The following is a 20,323-nucleotide window of genomic DNA, read 5'->3' as shown; positions in this document are numbered from 1 at the left end:
TGCTGGACTCCAATCCACCCAGCTATGAGGCTGAATGGCTAATTTTAGACCAGTCAATATTTGCCCTCCTGGAAGGACTTTTGAGAAGACATCCAAAACACGTAAATAAATATGGCCAGCTTTTCTAGTTCAGCACATTTGTCCATCCTTTGTTTGATACTTTAGAGAGTATCTGATACTTTATGGACATTCACAAAGGAAACAGGCTGGCAGTCTTCCTCTGATATGAGTAGCTTCAATTTGATAGCAACCAGGATTATACTGTTGAAGGAAATGCAAATCTGATGTTTGCCTATCTCAGCTTTTAATTTGAAAGTCAGTGAAGCAGTTAGGTCCCAATTTCACAAATCAAAATATTGTTGGATATGGTTGAGGAGACAGAAAATATTTGATCACTGAATAAGATATCTGGGTCCAAGTCAGGATGAATTTCCAAACATGCAAATTGGAATTAAGGGTTTACTGATCCATAAAGGTACGTTTTCATTTTGTATTTTAGTATATACTAATTACTAGCCTGATTTATTTTGGTTCAGGAATGTCCACAGAGAAGGTGTCATTAAGCAAGATAATGGGCACAAATAAGTGATCAAAGCCTTGTCATTTTTGTGTGTGTTGAAATAGTTGCAGACACTACCCTGGATTTTTTTTTACCCTACCACCCTGCAATGCCTCTGGCTTTTCTCTTCTCAAATAGCCCACCCAAATCCCCTAAGACTGCCAAACCATATAAACAGCCAGCAAAATGAACACCAAGAAATCAACAAATAAATTATAGTTGTGGATAATGTTCTGATGGCAGAAAATAAATATGGAGCTGCTAGAACAGTGTTTATCAACCTCAGCAAATTTAAGCCAGCATGGGGAATTCCAGGAGTTGAAGTGTACACACCTTAAAGTTGCTGAAATTGAGAAACATCTGGACTATTTTGGTGATGCTATAAAAGCACAACACAGGACGATATAAAAGGAGCATAAAGGAAGAACTGGGAGATTCTGGCCTTTTGGCAGACTCACAAATTTGCCTATAATAAATTCTCATTTCTCATTCTCTGATCTGAGAGTAATGGAGGGATTGGAGAAGGATTTACAGGATTGTAAAATCACAAAGAAATTCCAGGTAGCCACCTCTCAGCTTCTTGGATCAAAGGTGTGTCATAAATTAGACAAATAGTTACAAACTGACAATGTGAAATACAATGAGCAATGAAAGATTTTGTCCTTGATTCTGAGAAAAGGTCAAATTATATCATCCATCATCTATATCTATGCATCTCTCTGTCTGTCTGTCTGTCTGTCTGTCTGTCTGTCTGTCTGTCTGTCTGTCTGTCTGTCTGTCTATCTATCTATCTATCTATCATCATCTACAGTACAGTGACAGGATTCAAAAAAATTTACTACCGGTTCTGTGGGCATGGCTTGGTGGCTGTGGCAGGGGAAGGATACTGTAAAATCTCCATTCCCTCCCCACTCAGGGGAAGATTTCTGCAAAATCCCCATTTCCTCCTGATCAGCTGGGACTTGGGAGGCAAAGAATAGATGGGGGCGGGCCAGTCAGAGGTGGTATTTACCGGTTCTCTAAACTACTCAAAATTAAGTATGTAAAATACACTATATACACACCAGTGGTGGGTTGCCCCTGGTTCGAACTGGTTCTATAGAACCGGTAGTAAAACTGGCGGGAGGCCCCGCCCACTGACCATGATGACATCAAAATGCTTCTGCGCATGCGCAGAAGAGCACATGCATGCACGCGAAACAAGCATGCACACGCGGTCCCGTTGCAAACCAGTAATAAAGGTAAGTCGAACCCACCCGACACACACACATATACACACACACACATATATACATATACATATGCATATATATACACAGTATATAAAGTTGATTTTGAGATAAAATACAAATAGAAATAAAAGTCAAGAAAGATAGAATAAAGACCAGTGCAAAAGGAAAAAGAAACAAGATAGTGATTTCCAATTTTTCAGTGCAGTAGAGTACAAGAAAAGTTACAACCATCCCTTTGCTTTACATTTGTAATTATTTCAATTTATTTTTATAGAAAAATTAAATCTAGTCCTCAAAACTTAACATTCATTTTTTTTGCATTAAGAGCACAGAGTCCAGGAGCTGTTTCCAAATGAAACCAAAACTAGATAAATTATTCTGTTTTATTAAGATGGTCAGTTTTGATATCTCGCAGTTATGAGAAAAGGTGATAATCTCCTTGTTAATTCAGTGAAGATATGGAAATTGTTACTGTTTCATGTGTGGAGAAAATTTTGATCATCATTACAAAATGAACTTCTTTCACTAACTTTGGGTTGTTTTGTAGATCGTCCGCTGAGATACCGTTGTTATCGTTGGATCATTACTGGGGCTGGATGTCTTGTGATCAGCCTATTAGTAGGAGCTGTGATAGCATTGCGTATCTGTGGTGAGTTGCTATAAATTCAACACCTTCTGCCCTGAACCTCTGAATATTTTGAAATTTATCTAAAGTAAGGAAGATTACTTTGATGAGAATATGCAAGAGATATTGCCTACGCAAAAAAAGAGGACTAAAATAGTTTTAAAGTCTGCAACAGGCAGATAAGGTAAGAATAGGTAGATAACATTTGGAAGCAACTCAGACAATTCCTTACTTCACTGAACTATAAGGAGGAGGAGGTTGTTCAGCCAAATCAGAATTGCAAGATTCCGTTATTATAACCAATTTCAATCAAAATAATTTTAGCTTTCCCATGGTGTTGATTTCCTACTGTCATTCATCCAGTGGGGCTTACAAAATGCCAGGGTTTAATGGCATAGATAGAAGATAACTCTTCCGAACCACATTAAGCTTCTCTTCTTTGTAATTTTTGCTCACTATTAAGGCATTATAGTTATTATATTTTACAATGTCTTCACTCATTCCCTCAGAGAATTTTTTTTAGAAAATCATGCCAGGAATCATAGATATTAGCTAAAAGCCATAGTTAATTAGTAAGTTAGCATCCCACCTTTATTATTTCTATATATTACTCAAGGCAGTGAACATGCTTAATAAACCCTTCTCCTATTTTCCTCACGACAACCCAGTGAGGTGGGTTGGGGTGAGAGAGAGTGACTGGCCCAGAGTCACCTAGCCAACTTTCATGCCTAAGGCAGAACTACAATTCACAGTCTCTGGTTTCTGGCCTGATGTCTTGACTACTAGACCAAATATATACCACAAAGCAGTGGTGAAATCCAATTTTTTTTACTATCGGTTCTGTGGGCGTGACTTGGTGGGCGTGGTGTGACTTGGTGGGCGTGGCTTGGTGGGCATGACAGGGGAAGAATACTGCAAAAACTCCATTTCCCCCCACCCACTCCAGGGGAAGGATACTGCAAAATCCCCATTCCCACCCCACTCTGGGGCCAGCCAGAGGTAGTATTTGCCGGTTCTCCGAACTGCTCAAAATTTCCGCTACCGGTTCTCCAGAACCTGTCAGAACCTGCTGGATTTCACCCCTGCCACTAAGTCAGTGCATACATTTGTGTGATCTTATGGTAGACATGATATTACTTGCCTCCATGTGTATATATTATAAAAGCCAAGATGGTGGTTGAAACTATTTGACTGATTCACACAGAAAAGGGAAGGGACTGTGAATGTTAACAGTTGCCACAGTTGGAATTTGACATCATCTGTGCTTTCAAATTATATTATTAAATCCAAATCATTCTTGTGCTTGCTTCTTCTTCCTCACCTAAGTCTGGATATAATAGTGTTACCTCTTCTTTATCTTATTATTTATATATTTCAAACGTTCCATTCTATTCTTCAGAAGAACAAAATGTTCTGAATTAAATCATGATCAGATGACTAAATAAGAAAGTATGGAGGATGGGTTAGGAAAAGGAATACAGGATAATAATATCTTCCTTTCCTCAATTTATTTATTCCCTGTTTGAATTCCAAGCTTTTCAGAGAAGACAATACAAGGAGGCTTTTGACAAATCTCTTGACTCTCAGGACACCAGCAATGGCACAGAAATTAAGCAGAGATTGGAGAATGTTGCCTCACGCTTGCAGACATTTTTGTGTAAACAAGTCCCGGTTAACTCAACAGGTAATGCCAATATTCTCTCCCTGTGAGGTAAGAATGGGGAACATTTTGAGAAAATTCCATCTTATGCGGATATTGGGAAGATCTGAAATGTAACCATCACTTGCCTTTCCACAAATGATGGGAATATGAGCTTTGGGATATTGAGGGATATATAATTTTCTTGATAGTAAAAACAACTAAAGTCTCTATTGCCCCAGATTATGGTCCTTTTATGGCCTCATTAAGAACATTGCTGAAATACTTTATAGATGTTTTCCATAACTATATTATGCAAACTATCAATATGTAATCTGTGCTGATGTTCACTTAATCCAGGATTCTCAGTTAGACATTTAAAACAAACAAACAAACAAATAAATCCACTTGTCTTTTTTTCCACAATGTATTAGTACTGTGTTACAAACACACATATTGGAATGTAAGTTAACAAACTGACATTTTTAAAACACAAAATGTAAGCAATATCCTTTTTTTTACCATGTACTTGAAAATTGTTTTAAATTAGACTATTATTTTTCTTGCTTTGGTAGATTCACTTGTGATCTCCATTTCATTATAATCTTGGACCAGGTTCCAGTTGCTCTCAAATTTAAACATTCTAAGTTATATAATATTCAATAGCTTTTCTAATAAGCAATTCTTATTCTGTGAAATATATCAAAAGGGATATTTGTTTCTAAAAATATTTATTGATATATTACTTTATATATATATCTTATCAGTGATCACTGATATATTATCAGTGATAATACTTTATCACTGAGTTAATCCTCTAGGACAGGGGTGTCAAACTCAAAGCCCACAGGATGCTTAGATCTGGCCCGTGGGGCCACTCTGGAAACAGTGAAGGAGTGGCCCGCGGTGCATCTGCCAGCAAAAACAGAGCTCAGTAGGGCCGTGGGCAGCCCTTGCAACCTCCGTTTTCACTGGCAGAGGGTTGCAGGAGACAGTTGCAGCCGAGAATGCAGCTTGGGAGCCCATTTTTGTTGGCAGAGTACTCAGGCCACCACAGGAGTCCCTGACACAAGTGACATTGAGCTGGCCATGCCCACCTTGGCCACGCACCCCCCCCCCAAAGTCAAACATAACCCTGATGTGACCCTCAATGAAATTGAGTTTGACACTTCTGCTCTAGGAGGAATATTTTTATAGCTTTATTAGCACTCAAAAACCCAGTACAATCTCTGTATAAAAGTAGGGGAAGACCCTGGACACGATGGAGTTCCAGTAGAAAGATACAGAACTTTTATAGATATATTGAACTCTATATTATTAAAGGTTAACAATAAAAAAAAGGCTCCACCAAACATGCCAAGTTGTAGATCAGTAACTATGCATAACATGAATGCTAAAGTATTAATGACAACACTAGATAGGAAGCTGCAGAAATATAACACCTCAGAAGCCCCCAGATTCCAATCAGCCAGCCAGAGATAGCATGTATTCTCAGCCAACTCACGCAGGCCTCCTACACCACCAGCCCTTCATCGACCCCGGCTGAGATAATCTCCTTATCACAAGATCCATCACAAGACTCACTGATGACTCACACCAAGACTCATTGCAAGACCCTGACTTGATACACCCACACCTGAAGCCCTTTTAAACAGAAGATCACTGACATTCCCCCAACTCTGCTGAAGATGTTACCTCGCCTGGTAATGAAACATTCAGAAACCATCCACAAGCTCAGAGAGTGAAACTTCACCCAAATCTTAGTATTGCAACAGCAATTTTTTATCTGTGTCCCTGGAGGAACGTTAAAAGATGTACTATATATTGTGTCTGATCAATATACAGTATAAATATAAATATTGGAAGATTTATTATGGGGAATAGAAAAGAGAAGAGAAGGAAATGGCAGGAAGATGGACTGCTCTTTCTAAAAAACATAATTTTTTCTTTTATTCTTCAGGCTGCAAGAATTGGGGGCCGTTTTAGCAAACAGCTGGGGGTTCCTGTCCGGGCCAAAGGTTGTTGCTGAAGCCTGCTCTCTCCATGTGGTTTTGCTGGACAGAAGCTCTGAATATAAATACTCTTTTGGATTGTGCTAAAATGCTACTTTGGATACTATACTCCAAAGTTCTGTTGTTAGAATAGAGATGTTGGGGGAAGAGTGAAGTAGTAATGAAACTATTCATTAAAGCAAAGTTACATTCTCAGGGAATGGCTACAAACAGTTTAATCATTTGGTGGAGAGGGAGTGTTATCATCAAACTATCCACAGTATAATCTTTGTTCTTTCTCTTAACAATAATTATGAATTATTAAGTGTGATGCTTTTCTTGTATCTGTTCCTAAAGTATATCAGCTTAAATAAACTCTCAAGGTTCTGACTGACAAACCCAACCAAGTCAGCACTCCGAGACGATCAGATCTAAGAACAGCTTTATTGAGTGCATCATTTTGGCACGCATGAAAGCAAAACCAACTTTAGCTATTTCCTGCAGTTTTCATACAATTAAAGAATAGATATTCCCCTCCCTCCTTGTCACAGGTCACGTTGTCCAATTAGGTGTTCTGGTGTCTCCCAGGTAATTCCTTCAAATCTCTGGCCAGCACCTGTTCAGATGACCTTGGTTCCCACAGGATGATCTGTTATTGTCTGGTCTGACATTTCAAAGTTCCCCACACATACACACACTATGTGGCAAGTTGAGAAATGAAAAGGTGGCTGTGGCAGTATGGGTCCATTTCGAAGTTAACAGTTGGACCGGCTTAGAAAGTGAGAAGCATCTGGAAAACATTAAACACACACACGCACACACACACACACACACACACTAATAGAGTTCAGAGGTTCCTTAAGTCCCTAGGGAGGCCCTTTTGGTTTCTGGGGGTATTTCTTGTGAAACTTCTTTATCAATCTATCTGCCTTCCTATCATGTGCTTTTACCCATCTAGCTTCTGACATTGGGTATCCCTTCCACTGGACTAGGTATTGGAGTTTCCCCTTGTACAGTCTAGAATCCAGGATCCTTTTTACTTTGTAGCGTTTCTCCCACCTCACTATGATCAGGCCTGGAGTTATCCTTGCTACTGGCAAGGTTTATGATTATACTGGTTTATGATTTTCACTATGGGGAAAGGTCCTATAAATTTTGGACCCAGCTTTCGGCAGGATAACTTTAATTTCGTGTACTTTGTAGACAAATACACTTTCTCCCCTATGTGAAACAGTTTCTGGGGTGACTGCCTCTTTTTTGTCTGCACTTTTCTGAGTCTCTGTTGCCTTAGCTAGCACTTGTTTTACATTCCCCCATGAATTTTGCAAAGAACCCACCCATTCAGTTAAACTCACTGAGGAAGGGAGTTCCTGAGGGCATTCTGGCATGGAGACAAACTCCATCCTCATGGCTACTTTGAATGGGGTGAGCCCCATGCTGCTATATACTGCATTATTGTAGGCAACTTCAGCAAATGGCACACAAATTTTACATGCTCCTCCATTGTCTCTGTGTAAATGAGGATGTCTTACAGGTACACTACAACCCCTTTGTACAGGTGGTCATACAGCACCTTGTTAATTAGTTGCATGAATACTGCGAGGGCCCTTTGGAGCCCAAACGGCATCACGTTGAACTGGAAGCTTCCTAATGAGCTGTTGAAGACTGTTTTCCATTCATCGCCCTCTTTGATCCTCATTCTGTAGTATGTCTCCCTCAAGTCTAGTTTTGTGAAGATCTTTTCCCTTGGTCAAGTGGCTCAACACGTCCTTCATCAGGGGAAGAGGGTACGTTTTCTACACAAACTCTATTCATTCCCCTAAAGTCCATGCACAGCCACAATGACCCATCTTTCTTCTCCTTGAACAGCACCAGGGCCGCCACACAGGATTTGGCTGGTTGAACTCACTTAACAACTGTCTCACTTAGCAACAGAAATTTTTGGCTCAATGATGGTTGTATGTCAAGGACTACATGTGGGCTCACCTTAGTTCAATTATTAGTGAAGCATATGGAGGTTGTATGCATATTACAAAAAGCTGCCTGCATATTTCATGAATGCTTAATTACACAACAACTAAAGCTAACTAGAATAGTTCCTTCCTTAACCAGGGATAGGGAAAAATTCTAAGAAACAAATATTATTTGGCATTATTACAATGGTACTTCTTGTTGTAGTTTAATGTTATTTTATATATGTGCCACCTTAAAAGGCATAACTTTAAAAAGCTCCACAACATCCAGATCTTACATATTCAAATGCCACCTACTTACTGGCTGGCTCGCTAAATATAATAGTGTTTCAGAAAACTATAACTTTTAAAATTGTAAGTTTTATAAACTATTTATTAAAAAAAAACAAAAAAATGCATAAAGTAACATTAAACTCCAGCAAGGAGAACCAATGTAATAATGATAAGTAATACATATTTCTTTAAAAAATATTTCCTGTCCCTAGTTAAGGAAATAATTATTCTAGATATTCGAACTTCAGTAGTAGAGTTGTTGGAACAGCTGCATGTCAAACTCAAGATGCTCCATTGAAGGCAACATTATGAATCATTATGAATCATGGTTTCAAATAACCTTTGGAAGAAATGTTCCAGACAATCAGGAAGATAGAAGAGAGACGGAGAAGGAATCTAAAACAGAGTGTGCTTCTCAATGAACATCTACTCTGCACAAGCAAGTTGCTTTGCAATTTGGTTTTTCCTTTTCTAACTTTTAGCAGCAGCTTCCTCACCCCGAGAAGAGAGTCTCTTCTATTCTCAAACAGAGGATTGATCGAGCGGCAGATCAAGCAGAAACTTTTCTCCTTTCACACGTTCTGGCTAACTCAGGGAAACCTCTCCCTGCCTTTCCATTCCAGGGGGTTCCAGTGCAACAGAGATACTACGTGCTCCACCACTGCAGAAAAGTAAGATTGTTGTGAATAAGTGCATTGATTGATTATTCTCCATTGTTAAGAACAGGGATCCACTTTAATGGTGGGATGAGACCAGTAGTGAAATCCAATTTTTTTTACTACTGGTTCTGTGGCCGTGGCTTGGTGGGTGTGGTGTGGCTTGGTAGGCGTTGCTTCATGGGCATGGCAGGGGAAGGATAATCTCCATTCCCATTCCACTCCAGGGGAAGGATACTGCAAAATCTCCATTCCCTCCCCACTCTGGGACCAGCCACAGGTGATATTTGCCGGTTCTCCAAACTACTCAAGATTTCCACTACCGGTTCTCCAGAACCTGTCAGAACCTGCTGGATTTCATCCCTAGATGAGACCCTAGGCCCATGATGGCGAATCTATGGCATGCGTGCCAGAGGTGGTGTGCAGTGCCCTCTCTGATGGCACGTGAGCCATCGGCCCAGTTCAGCTTCGCTGCGCATGCCTGGGTGCCTCCTGCCAGCCAGCTGGTTTTTAGGTCTCTGCCACGCATATGCAGGGAGCGGGGTGTGTGCAGGGGGACCATACATGCATGGGGGGGCGCATTCATGGAGGCCGCATTTTGGGGGTTTGGGCACATGTGCGCTTTGGGCACTCAGTCCAGAAAAGGTTAGCCATCACTGTCCTAGGCATTAAGTGAGCTGGTGACTGCGGGTCCCTCTCTCTTACCCCTAAAGCATTGCTTCAGAGGTAGGAAAGTATTTTATTTATTAAAGTTACATGACACCCGTCTCACTATGAAGTGACTCAAAAAGTCTTTCTTCTTCTTCTTGTGCTATATCCATCATCGGACGTTGGCGATCATGTTGGCAACTGTGAGAGAGACAGTTGCTTACAGAGGGACTCGGTCTACCAATAAAATATTAAAACATAAAAAATTGTATGTAAAATTTAAAAAGAGGCAAAGATAATTAAAATTCCATGTCAAGAGTAAATTAAGGGTAGAAGAGGGTTTTCAGGGCACTAACCAGCCCCATAGCTGTATGCTCCTCCGTGTGTCCAAACCAAATGTCATGTTTCCAAGCTTCTCTGGAAATCCAGGAGAGTGGGGGAAAGTGGGGGGACGACGACTTCCCACTGTGTGGAGAGAAGGCTGTCTTCATGACTCTGCCTGTTGGAATTTTTTAATTGACTGGTCTTGCAACAAATTTTCTTTCCTGACTGGATAGGGCAGGCTGATGGAACAAGACTATGTTCTAATGAACAGTTTGTAACTGGTGATAGAAACAAAAGTTTTCAGTGAAGCCTGCACAGTCAGCATAAAGCCTAAACGTGAAATTTTACTTGTCCTACGAACTGTAAGTCCAACCGTGTTTCAATTCCTCGATTGTTTCACAAGATTGTAGACAATATTTGGTAAGCAGTTCAGAATTTTGACGTCAGTATAAAACGCTTGGAAGAAAAGAAGGAACGTACTTTCCTGACCCTGAGTATTCTCTCTATAAGCAACATGGACAGTAGATTCTCTCCAGGAGAATAACTTTTTTTTTTTTTAAAGCTTTTTCAAAGGCAGCTTTTTGAGAGAGAGAAACCCCTACAACTACTATACCACTAAAACTTAACAGATGACAGATTAACAGATTTGGAAAGGACCTTATAGGTCAACTAGTCCAACCCCCCTCCCCCCCCCAAGCCTCTAAGCAGGAGACTCTACATCATTTCTGACAAATGGCAGTCCAATCTTTTCTTGAAAGTCTCAAGTGATGAAGCTCCCACAACTTCCGAAGCCTAACCTTCAAGCCTATAAACCCTTTAACTGGGCAAAATAGTGCAAGAACCTTTTCAGCCAAGGTACCTCAAAACAGATTAATTTACCAAATGCCAGGATATATGCATATGCACCAAAGACAAATTCCTTGTGTGTCCAATCACACTTGGCCAATAAGGAATTCTATTCTGTTCTATTCTATTCTATTCTATTCTATTCTATTCTATTCTATTCTATTCTATTCTATTCTATTCTATTCTATTCTATCCACAACTCCAGTGGAATGAAATTTTGGAAGATTCTTGCCTTTAAAAACTTCTGCTCCAGGCTGTTGCCACAATCCTCTTTTATAGCATTTTCTGCGTATCTCTGTCTCCTCCCATGAAATCAGTGCAACTCCTCCAAGTGGGGAAGAGGAAGTAGGGATCAGTCCTACATATAAAAAGTGACTCTCTGAAATTAGCATTACTTTGTAGCTTCTGTAAGCATCTTGGCCTTCCTTCTTGTGACAGCCCCATTTCCAATTCCACATCATACAGATCCAGGAATGCTGAATATGGATGAGGAGAAAAACCTGCAGGGCCCCCCTTCCAATGGATCTGCAGATGGACAGGAAGGAGAAACAGGTAATGATAGCAATATCAAGATCTGGAAGCCACTCATCCAGATGAGCGATTGAAAGCCATGACCACAGACATATGGAACAATCCAAAACACATCCTCTATCCCCAACTGGACTTTGAAAACCTCATGCTGAATTTTATTGTTTCATGGGACAGAAATAAAGAAGTACATATGATTATAGAGCTAGAGAATCATCCTAATAAGCTTTAAGATGTCATTTACATCAGATATACAATAGAGAGTGGAATATAGGAGACAAGATTCTCCAAAAAGGAGAAGAGGAAAATAGGTTTGTTCCTGGGACGGTGTGTAGTTTATTTCAAGCAGTTGAACGTCAGGTGGTTTTATCCCACCCTTTGTGCAGACATTTGTGTAGTTTTTCTGCTGCACCGTTCATTTTATTTATTTCTTCAATTTCTATAGCTGTCCTACTCAATCAAGTGACTCTGGTTGGCTTATAATTTTAAAATTATAGAACAATTAAAAAATTAAAAACAATAAAATATCCAGAAAATTAATAGAAACAGCAGATTGTTAATCAACTAATAGTAAAACCAGGAGCTCCAAGTCCAGGTACCTCACCAAGTTTTTAATGCCTTGTGAACACAATTGAGACCTTTCTAATCTCTGAGGTAGAATAGCCCACAAGACAGAGGCTACAGCGGGGGATATACTTGACAGCAAGATGTAGTTCACTCAGAGAGAATAACTATAATAAACTCAAACAGATAGTGACAGATTTGGAAAAGTGGAGAATTTGCAACTATCATTGATAGGGAGAATATCAATGATTAAGATGAATATACTGCCTAGAATCCTATATTTGTTCCAGACAATTCCAATTAGGTTGGGGAAAGATTATTTTGAAGATTTGAATAAAATAGTTGAAATATATTTGGCAGGGCAAAAAAGTGAGGATAAAACTAAAGTTGTTGCAAGATGCTAGAATACGAGGAGGTTTTGGCTTGCCTAATTGGGAACTATACTATCAAGCGGCAAGTTTGATGTGGATCAAGGAATGGATAATGCTAAGAAATTCTAGATTATTGACTTTAGAAAGACATGATTTGTTGTTGGGATGGCACGCCTTTTTATGGTACAAGGAAACAAAAACACAGGGGTATTTCAGAAGACATTTTATACGAGAGGCCTTGCTATTAAATTGGGAGAAGGTTAAAAGACAACATTATTTAAAAATTCCAGTCTGGTTATCAACTATTGAAGCATTCTCATATTCAATAACATTTAGAAAGGAACAAATTGTTAGATATAGTAAATTATTGAATGAAAAGGGTGAAGTTAAATCTATGCAAGAATTAGAAGAACAAGGTATAAAAATGAACTGGTTTTCCTATTTGCAAATACATTCTAGACACGATAAAGATTTTAAGACAGAAGATTTTTATAATAACTTGACTAATTTAGATAAAATTTTAACAGGTACTGATGAAAATGTAATTAAAAAATTGTATGGATATTTATTAGAAGTTAAATTGGAAAAAGAACAAGTTAAAGAAACAATGATTGCGTAGGGGACAATTTTTGGACATGAAATTGATTTAGAGAAATGGCAAAAATTGTGGCCACAAAATTATAACATAACAATGTCAACTGCATATAAAGAAAATTTGTACAAGATGTTTTACAGGTGGCATCTACCTCCGACGAGAATAGCCAGAATGTTCAAGAATAAATCTGAAAAATGTTGGAAATGTCATCACTGGGCTCATATTACCATATGTGGTGGACGTGTGCAGAAACTAAAAGATACTAGACTAAAATCCACATGTGATTGGAAAAAATGATAAAAAAACACATAGATTTTAAACCAGAGATTTTTTTTATTGGGGATTGTATCTCAAATATATAATAAGAATTGAGATATTTGATGGTGTATGTATTAACAGTGGCTAGAATTGTGTTTGCTAAAAATTGGAAAAATGAGAAAATACCAACGCAAGAAAATAATGGAATGTGCTGAAATGAGAAAATTGACATTTGAAATTAGAGAACAAGAAGATAAACAATACTACAAGATATGGGATCTATTTTATCAATGGTTAGATAAAAAGATATGGAAATGAAGTATGGCAGAGATCTTTATAATACAAGAATTGTAGAATTATATAAAATATAATATAAAGAAGTATTATTATTGGATTGATTTAGAATGATGAAATGAATGGTATAATACAAATTAACTCAAATCTTAGAATATTTTTTTTGAAATGAGGAAAGAAATAGCCATAGTCAAATAAATGATTAATGAGGATAATAATACATAGATATGTATTAGATTGATAATATGAGAAATTAGGTAAACTGTAAGCTATGAATAGGGTGAAGATGCACAAAAGACTTGTAACCAACAGACACAGTGTTTGTATTTGTAATTGAAGATGGTTTTATGTTTTTATGTTTGTTTAAAAATAAAAAAAAAATCCAAAAAATAAAAAAAAAGACAGAGGCTACAAGGAGAGAAGGCCTATCTTCTAGTTCAGGGGTCTGCAACCTATGGCTCCGGAGCCGCATGTGGTTTTTTGGGCCCTCTGCTGTGGTTCCCTGTCAGGTGATCCCAACACTGGCTGACCCCGCCCCTCGCCCTCCCCTCCCAGTCACTCCTCGCCTGGCCTGAGAAGGTAAGGGCAACGGTGGGGGATGGAGAAGTGGCCAGGGCAGAGACAGAGAGATACAGAGAGAGAGGGAGAAGGGAGGGAGGAAGGAGAGAGAGAGAGATGTCAAAAGGATTTTGTGGCTCCCAGTGTTTTTTAACAACGGGTTCTCTGCCCTAATGACCGGCTGGGTAGGCGTAGCTGGGGGGGGGATGGTGGTGTCATGTGATCAGTGGAAGTGAGTGACACCGAGTTGGCCACGCCCACCCAGGTTTTGTGGCTCCCAGTGTTTTCTGTGGGAAACGGGTCCAAATGGCTCTTTGAGTATTTAAGGTTGCAGACCCCTGTTCTAGTTCCTGCCAGTCGACAGTCTTTGACTGATGGGATCTGCAGCAGGCCAATCCTGCTTCTCTAGACCTGCCTTTATTTTACATTTCAATCTTCTTTTAACTGAGCCAGATGAAACACAAATATAGTCTGGAATATCACCTTTATTTACAAGAATGCCTCAACATCCATCATGGATGGATGGATGGATGGATGGATAGATGGATGGAAGGATGGAAGGAAGGAAGGAAGGAAGGAAGGAAGGAAGGAAGGAAGGAAGGAAGGAAGGAAGGAAGGAAGGAAGGCTAAATAGTTTTATTTGCTGAATGAGAACTTTGTAGCTCAGTTTCTTTTCACCAGAGTCAGATTGACATTTTAGTTGACTCAAGAGAACTATTGAGTTTGGAAATTGAAAAACAACAACAACAAAAAAAAACAACAAGAAAATGTTAGCAACTTCAAAATGTCTATAATATATTATTTTGGGATTTCTGCTCAAGGAGAACTGTCAGTATCCAGATTTCCCTCTACTTTCCTTTGGTGTAGCAGATGAGTGCTGATGCATCTTGTTTCTCTTTTTGTGTGTGTACAGCACGTGTCAAGACAAACAAGCAGAGATTATCAGCTTGCCATAAACACAAAATGGCAATAATTGGGATTATCATTTCTTACCTCATCTTTGGCTGTGTTCTCTTTTTTCTGGGTAAGGAATATAGACTCTAATATTTTTCTCCTGAAGTGCTGCTTCTCATGTGAGCTTCTTCATGAAGCTGAATGACTTCTGGTTTTTCATTCATAATACTTTTGCCTAGAAATGCTACTTCACTTCATGAAGCTGAATGCAGTTCGATCAGAAACATAGAGTTGGCCTTGTTTCAGTTTTTAGATACTGTAATCTACTTCATCCAATACAGGAAACTTCAGTTCCTATGTTTGGAATAAGTCTTACTGTTTGAAAAGTAAAATTAATGAATATGGATTTCTTAATTTAGTCATTTCCTGCCAAAAGGAGTAAATGTGAATTAGGTGGACCAAATCTGAGACAGGTTGACCAAATTAATGGAAAATCCCACAAATAGATTCACGGCTGAATAAGTGGATTTGCATCTTGGATTCAAATCCAGCATGCAAATCACTGTTCAGGTCCACAATCTCTATTAATCTGAGGATTAAAGTACACAGGCTGATAGAACATGGAGCTAATCATCCAAATGGGTTTTGTTAGAAATTATTAACACATTCTAATTCAGCAGGAGGTTCCCATCCTAGCCATAAGAACAGGACTGGATAAGTTAGTGTCTATTCTTTCCATCTTTCTTTGTGTAGGAACATTACTGCCATCAAACTGCCAACAGGATGCCATTGATTGTCCACCTGACTGGATTGGACATCAGGGACACTGCTACAAACTTTCAAGAGAGGAAAAGAACTGGAAAGAAAGTCAGAACTTCTGCATTTTGCATAATGCTTCCCTAGCCAAAATTACAAAGGAGGAAATGGTGAGCAATGTAACTGGTTTTGGCCACCACCATAAATCAGAGCGTAGAAGTAATGTTACTTCATTGATGGTGCATGCTCTTCTACAACATGGAAAAGTTAAAGGATTTTTCTCCTGATATTACTAAAAAAAAACCCTGCTTAGATGACTTTCTGAACAAAAGCTTCAAGATCTTTTGAATATTCTCCAGGTTCCAAAAATTGCCAGTTTCACAAATCAAAAAATTAAAAATCCAAATATTTTAGCCCAAACATCATTGAAATAAATCAACGTCATCTACTTCTTTCATATTTTCTCCTGCTTAGAAACTTGGAAGCATCTGACAACTATCCCTAAATTCTTTTTTAATTTTTTTTTAAAAATATTTATTATTTTTTTAAAAAATATACATCCATATTGTGTGTGAACAGAGTTGGTTCTGGGGATCATTCATCTTAATCCAAATCATAGAAACAATAATAATAATCTCTATCACATTTATCAAATTTGAATAATCTTCATTATATTGTTTAAACAAACATGAAAAGAAATGCCTAACATCTATAAACTTCTAATCTTTCTATCTATTATTTTTGTTTATTCTATAAAAATGTGCGTTCCAATATTTATTTATTGATTGATTGATTTATCAGACTTATATGCCGCCCTTTCTCCACAAGGATTCAGGGCGGCTCACCTGATACTGTATTTCCCCTATCTAATTTTATTTCTGTCTCTATCAGTTTACAAGCTATCTTAATGTTTTAAGAGGCAATTCATCCATCATCTCTTCCCTTCTTTAGTGCTTCAATTCTTATCCATTTTTTTACTTGCCTCCGACACTCCTCATCTTTATCTCTATCTTTATCTCTATATTTCTTGTTCAATCTAAGCATTTCTCCCAGTACAATTTTATGCTGACAATTCTCCCAAATGTCTGCCCATGTCCCAATCTCCTTATCAAAGGTATCTTCCTGTCTATCCAATTGTTGATTTATCTGTTTTATTTTCTTCTATCTTTCGTCTTTTATCAGCTGGTTTGTCAGTCCTATTTTTTGCTCCGGTCCTTGATTTATTTGTTGATGTAGCCAATTCATCTGTTCTTTCTGCTCCTTTTGCTTGCCATTTGTCTGGTCTTCCTCTTCATCGAGCTTTCACTTCATTTGTTGATTTTTCTGATCAATGCTTTTTCCCTATTCGTAGTCAATTTTCTGGCTTAAGTAGTCCGTTTCATCTAGTTTTTCTGTTGATTCCACCAATTCATGGGCAGTTTGGTCTTTGTTCACTGTTCCTTGCAGAAAGTTTTCCATTTTCTCATCTATATCATCCATTGATATTTTAATACTTTGGAACAACAAAGTCATCTCATTAAAAAGTCCTCTAATTTCCATAGCTGTTCCTTCAACTCCAGTCATGATAGCAATATAAGTACATTAAACAGTAAAAGTCTCAACCTATTTCAACAAGAGTTCAAATTTATAGGTTTCCAATCGTTAGTGGATGGCACTTTCCTCTCAAATTTCCATGCTGCCTTTTTTCCAGCAGATATTAATTCCAATCAAAAGCCATTTATTTCAAAATGAAGTATTTTGTTTAAATGAGCCAGTTCCAGCATTTACTCCATATTCTAATAGTCCAAGCTATTTTCCAAGTTCTTTAAATCTGCTCTGTAAAGTTAGTCTTTTATTTTAGTTTCCCAGAATTTCTTTTATAAAGGGTATTTCTTATTTCCACCTCTGGTAAGTGTAAGACACTAAACAGTTAAAAGTCACAGCCCTCCACCGGATATCCCATTCCTCCTCTGTAAATTTCCAGGCGTCTTGGCGTCACTTTTCCTTTCGTCAGTAGGTGGCGCTCTCAACTTGCTTTTCAACATAAATCTTGGAAGTGCTTATTTTCATGGCTTAAACAATTATCTTTTTAGAGTCTCTTATCACATATTTTTTCTTTTCCTTGGAGTTAATTTTTAAGTACCGTGTTTGCCCAAAAATAAGACCCTGTCTTATATTTTTTTGAACACTGAAATAAGCGCTTGGCCTTATTGCCTTGAGCTCAAAAGCCTGATTGGGCTTATTATCAGGGGATGACTTATTTTGGGGGAAACAGGGTAAAAGAAGAATCATCTTACCCAGATGATGGGGCTGCAGAGCTTGCAGTCCTCACCTCCAATGGCACCAGAAGTACAGCATGAACTTCCCTATCCCTAAATTCTTAAAAGATGTGAATTTCAGAGGTAGAGATAGAACCAGGAACCCAAAAGTAAAACTGTAGACATTGCCAAGATCCATTCCAGAAAAATCAAAGTTTTACCTTCCACAAAACATTTAAAATGTACTTCAAAAAACTTAATTAGCGTCTCCCATTTTGCCCCTCATCAAAACAACTACTAATTATGTTTTGTTAGGGTTAATTACTGTTCAGAAGATAGTCTTTTGAGCCTATGTTTAAGTTCAGAAATTCAGCTGGGAATCTAGTAATGCAAGGTTCTAATGTGCACAATTTTTGTTTTTAAAGGATTTTGTGATGACGCTCACAAGAAACCACGTCTTTTGGATCGGCCTCAAGAGAGAATCGAATCAGCCCTGGAAGTGGCTAGATGGAGAAAATTCAACGTGAGTCTTCCCCTTTTCCTTTCAGTTGGCAAGAGGTGAAAGTTAAATGCCTCCACTGAGGCTCCATGCAGCTCAGGATTGATCCTAGAAAGAGCTTCCCGGCTGCCAGAATTCAGGTGTTGCCCTCTAAAAAGATTTGGCCCTACTAATGTAACTCTAAAGGCGTTACTGGTACTTTGCGACATACAGCCATTCATTTACCAATGATTAAAAATTTTAAAACGCTGAAAAAAATGACTTATGATTGCTCCTCCCAGTACAACCATTATGGCATCCCCATAATTACATGATCAAAATTTGGATCCTTAGCAACTTGCATGTATTTATTTATTTGGAAAATTTGTATTGCTACCAAACTCATGGTGATTATGGACAGCTTACAGTAATAAAAGAACAATACAAAACCCAATAAACTCCCATCTTCCTAGTGACCACAATTAAACCAACCAGTTGATGGGCTCCATATCACCCTGGGGTCCACAAGTCTGCTGGCAAAACAGTTAACACTGGTTGCAGCGTCCTGGGTTCATGTGATTGCTATTTGCAACCTTGTCAAGAAGCAAAGTCGACAAGGAAAGCTGAATCCACTTAAAATCATTTGATTCATTTAACAACTGCAGCGATTTGCTGAGCAACCATGGGAAAAGAAAAGGTTATAAAATTGGGCAAAACCCAGTTTACAATTGCTGTGCTTAGTAATGGAAATTCTAGTCCTTATTGTGGTTATAAATCAAGAACTACCTGTACAAGTAGCATGGTCAGAATTCTCCTTGGAATTGAGTCCAGAATGCTGAGCTCCTGGCACACAGATGTACTGTACAATTAATACTTCCAAACAGACAAATTGGGGAACAATCTGGAGAATCATCTTTGAGAAGGGAAGGCTCAGTTAGATGAATTGTAAACTCAGGACTAACTTGGTGCTGATAGGTGGGAGATACTCCCCACTGCCTAATTTCTGTTTCTGTTGCAGGTTGGAAGTTGTAGGAAATGGAGGAGACTGCGCGTATTTGAATGATGATTCCACTGCCAGCTCAGTGAGATGCAGCACTGAACATCACTACATCTGCAAAAAAAATTGATCCAAGGACATTCTGTAAGAGAATCATATCTTCCCCATTTTCACCCACCCCCACCCCACCCCCACCCCCAACCACACTTCACTAGCATTCTATAGACACTGAACATTGATTGCCATTAACATGTTTTGGGTGCTTCTGAGTAACCTCTAAATTGCCTTAGGAGATTAAGAAATTTTGGTTTTAATTGTGGTCATAAATTGAGGACTATTTGTACTGAGGGGATGAAAAGAAAGTCCTAAATGAGCTGGAAAGCTGAATGCGTTTTGAAGGGAAGAGCTAGGAAAATTCTCATTGATGATAATAAATGTTAGATCGGTGCAAGGCAGCAGGCGAGAGTCGTTAGTGAATTCAGCACCTTTTTATTTAAGCAAAATGTGACTGCGCTCTGCCGGCTGGGCTCTTGCAGCTTGCCTTTTAAGGAGCTCCAGGCAGACCAGCCGGCCAATGACAGCAGGTTAAATCTCCCACGGTCTGGACAGCCAATCAGTGGTGAGCATGAAACCTTATGTAGATTCTAGCCAATCCGTGGCAAGCATGAAACCTTTTTTTTTTTTTTAATTTTGATTTATATGCGCCCTTCTCCGGAGACTCAGGGCGGCTTACAGTGCGTTAAGCAATAGCCTTCATACTTTTGTATATTTATACAAAGTCAGCTTATTGCCCCCACAAACTGGGTCCTCATTTTACCTACCTTAGAAAGGATGGAAGGCTGAGTCAACCTTGAGCCTGGCGAGATTAGATCTTACTTTAATTACAGACAACTGGTGTTAAATTACAGTGCTTCTGTCTGTTGAGCTATCCAGGTTTATGTAGAGTCTAGCCAATCTGTGGCGGGCATGAAACGTTATGTAGATTCTAGCCAATCCATACATAACAAAAAAAGTAAGTAATTCAGCA

General features: G+C 38.7%; 1 protein-coding gene across 1 annotated transcript; it reads left to right on the top strand.

The window, feature by feature from the left end:
- Positions 1-11,230: 11,230 nt before the first annotated feature.
- On the top strand, positions 11,231-19,426 carry LOC139309401 (C-type lectin domain family 2 member B-like). The gene is made up of 5 exons (XM_070933463.1): positions 11,231-11,318; positions 14,848-14,958; positions 15,582-15,754; positions 18,247-18,344; positions 19,318-19,426. Exons 1-5 carry the CDS (start codon positions 11,240-11,242, stop codon positions 19,424-19,426), a joined length of 570 nt encoding a protein of 189 aa, XP_070789564.1. The 5' UTR covers positions 11,231-11,239.
- Positions 19,427-20,323: the final 897 nt, after the last annotated feature.

The sequence above is a fragment of the Pituophis catenifer genome, unplaced genomic scaffold (assembly GCF_029215685.1).
Source record: "Pituophis catenifer annectens isolate HBS135680 unplaced genomic scaffold, rPitCat1.0.hap2 SCAF_2, whole genome shotgun sequence".
In the NCBI taxonomy this organism is placed as follows: domain Eukaryota; kingdom Metazoa; phylum Chordata; class Lepidosauria; order Squamata; family Colubridae; genus Pituophis; species Pituophis catenifer.
This window is presented reverse-complemented; position numbering and strand designations above follow the sequence as displayed.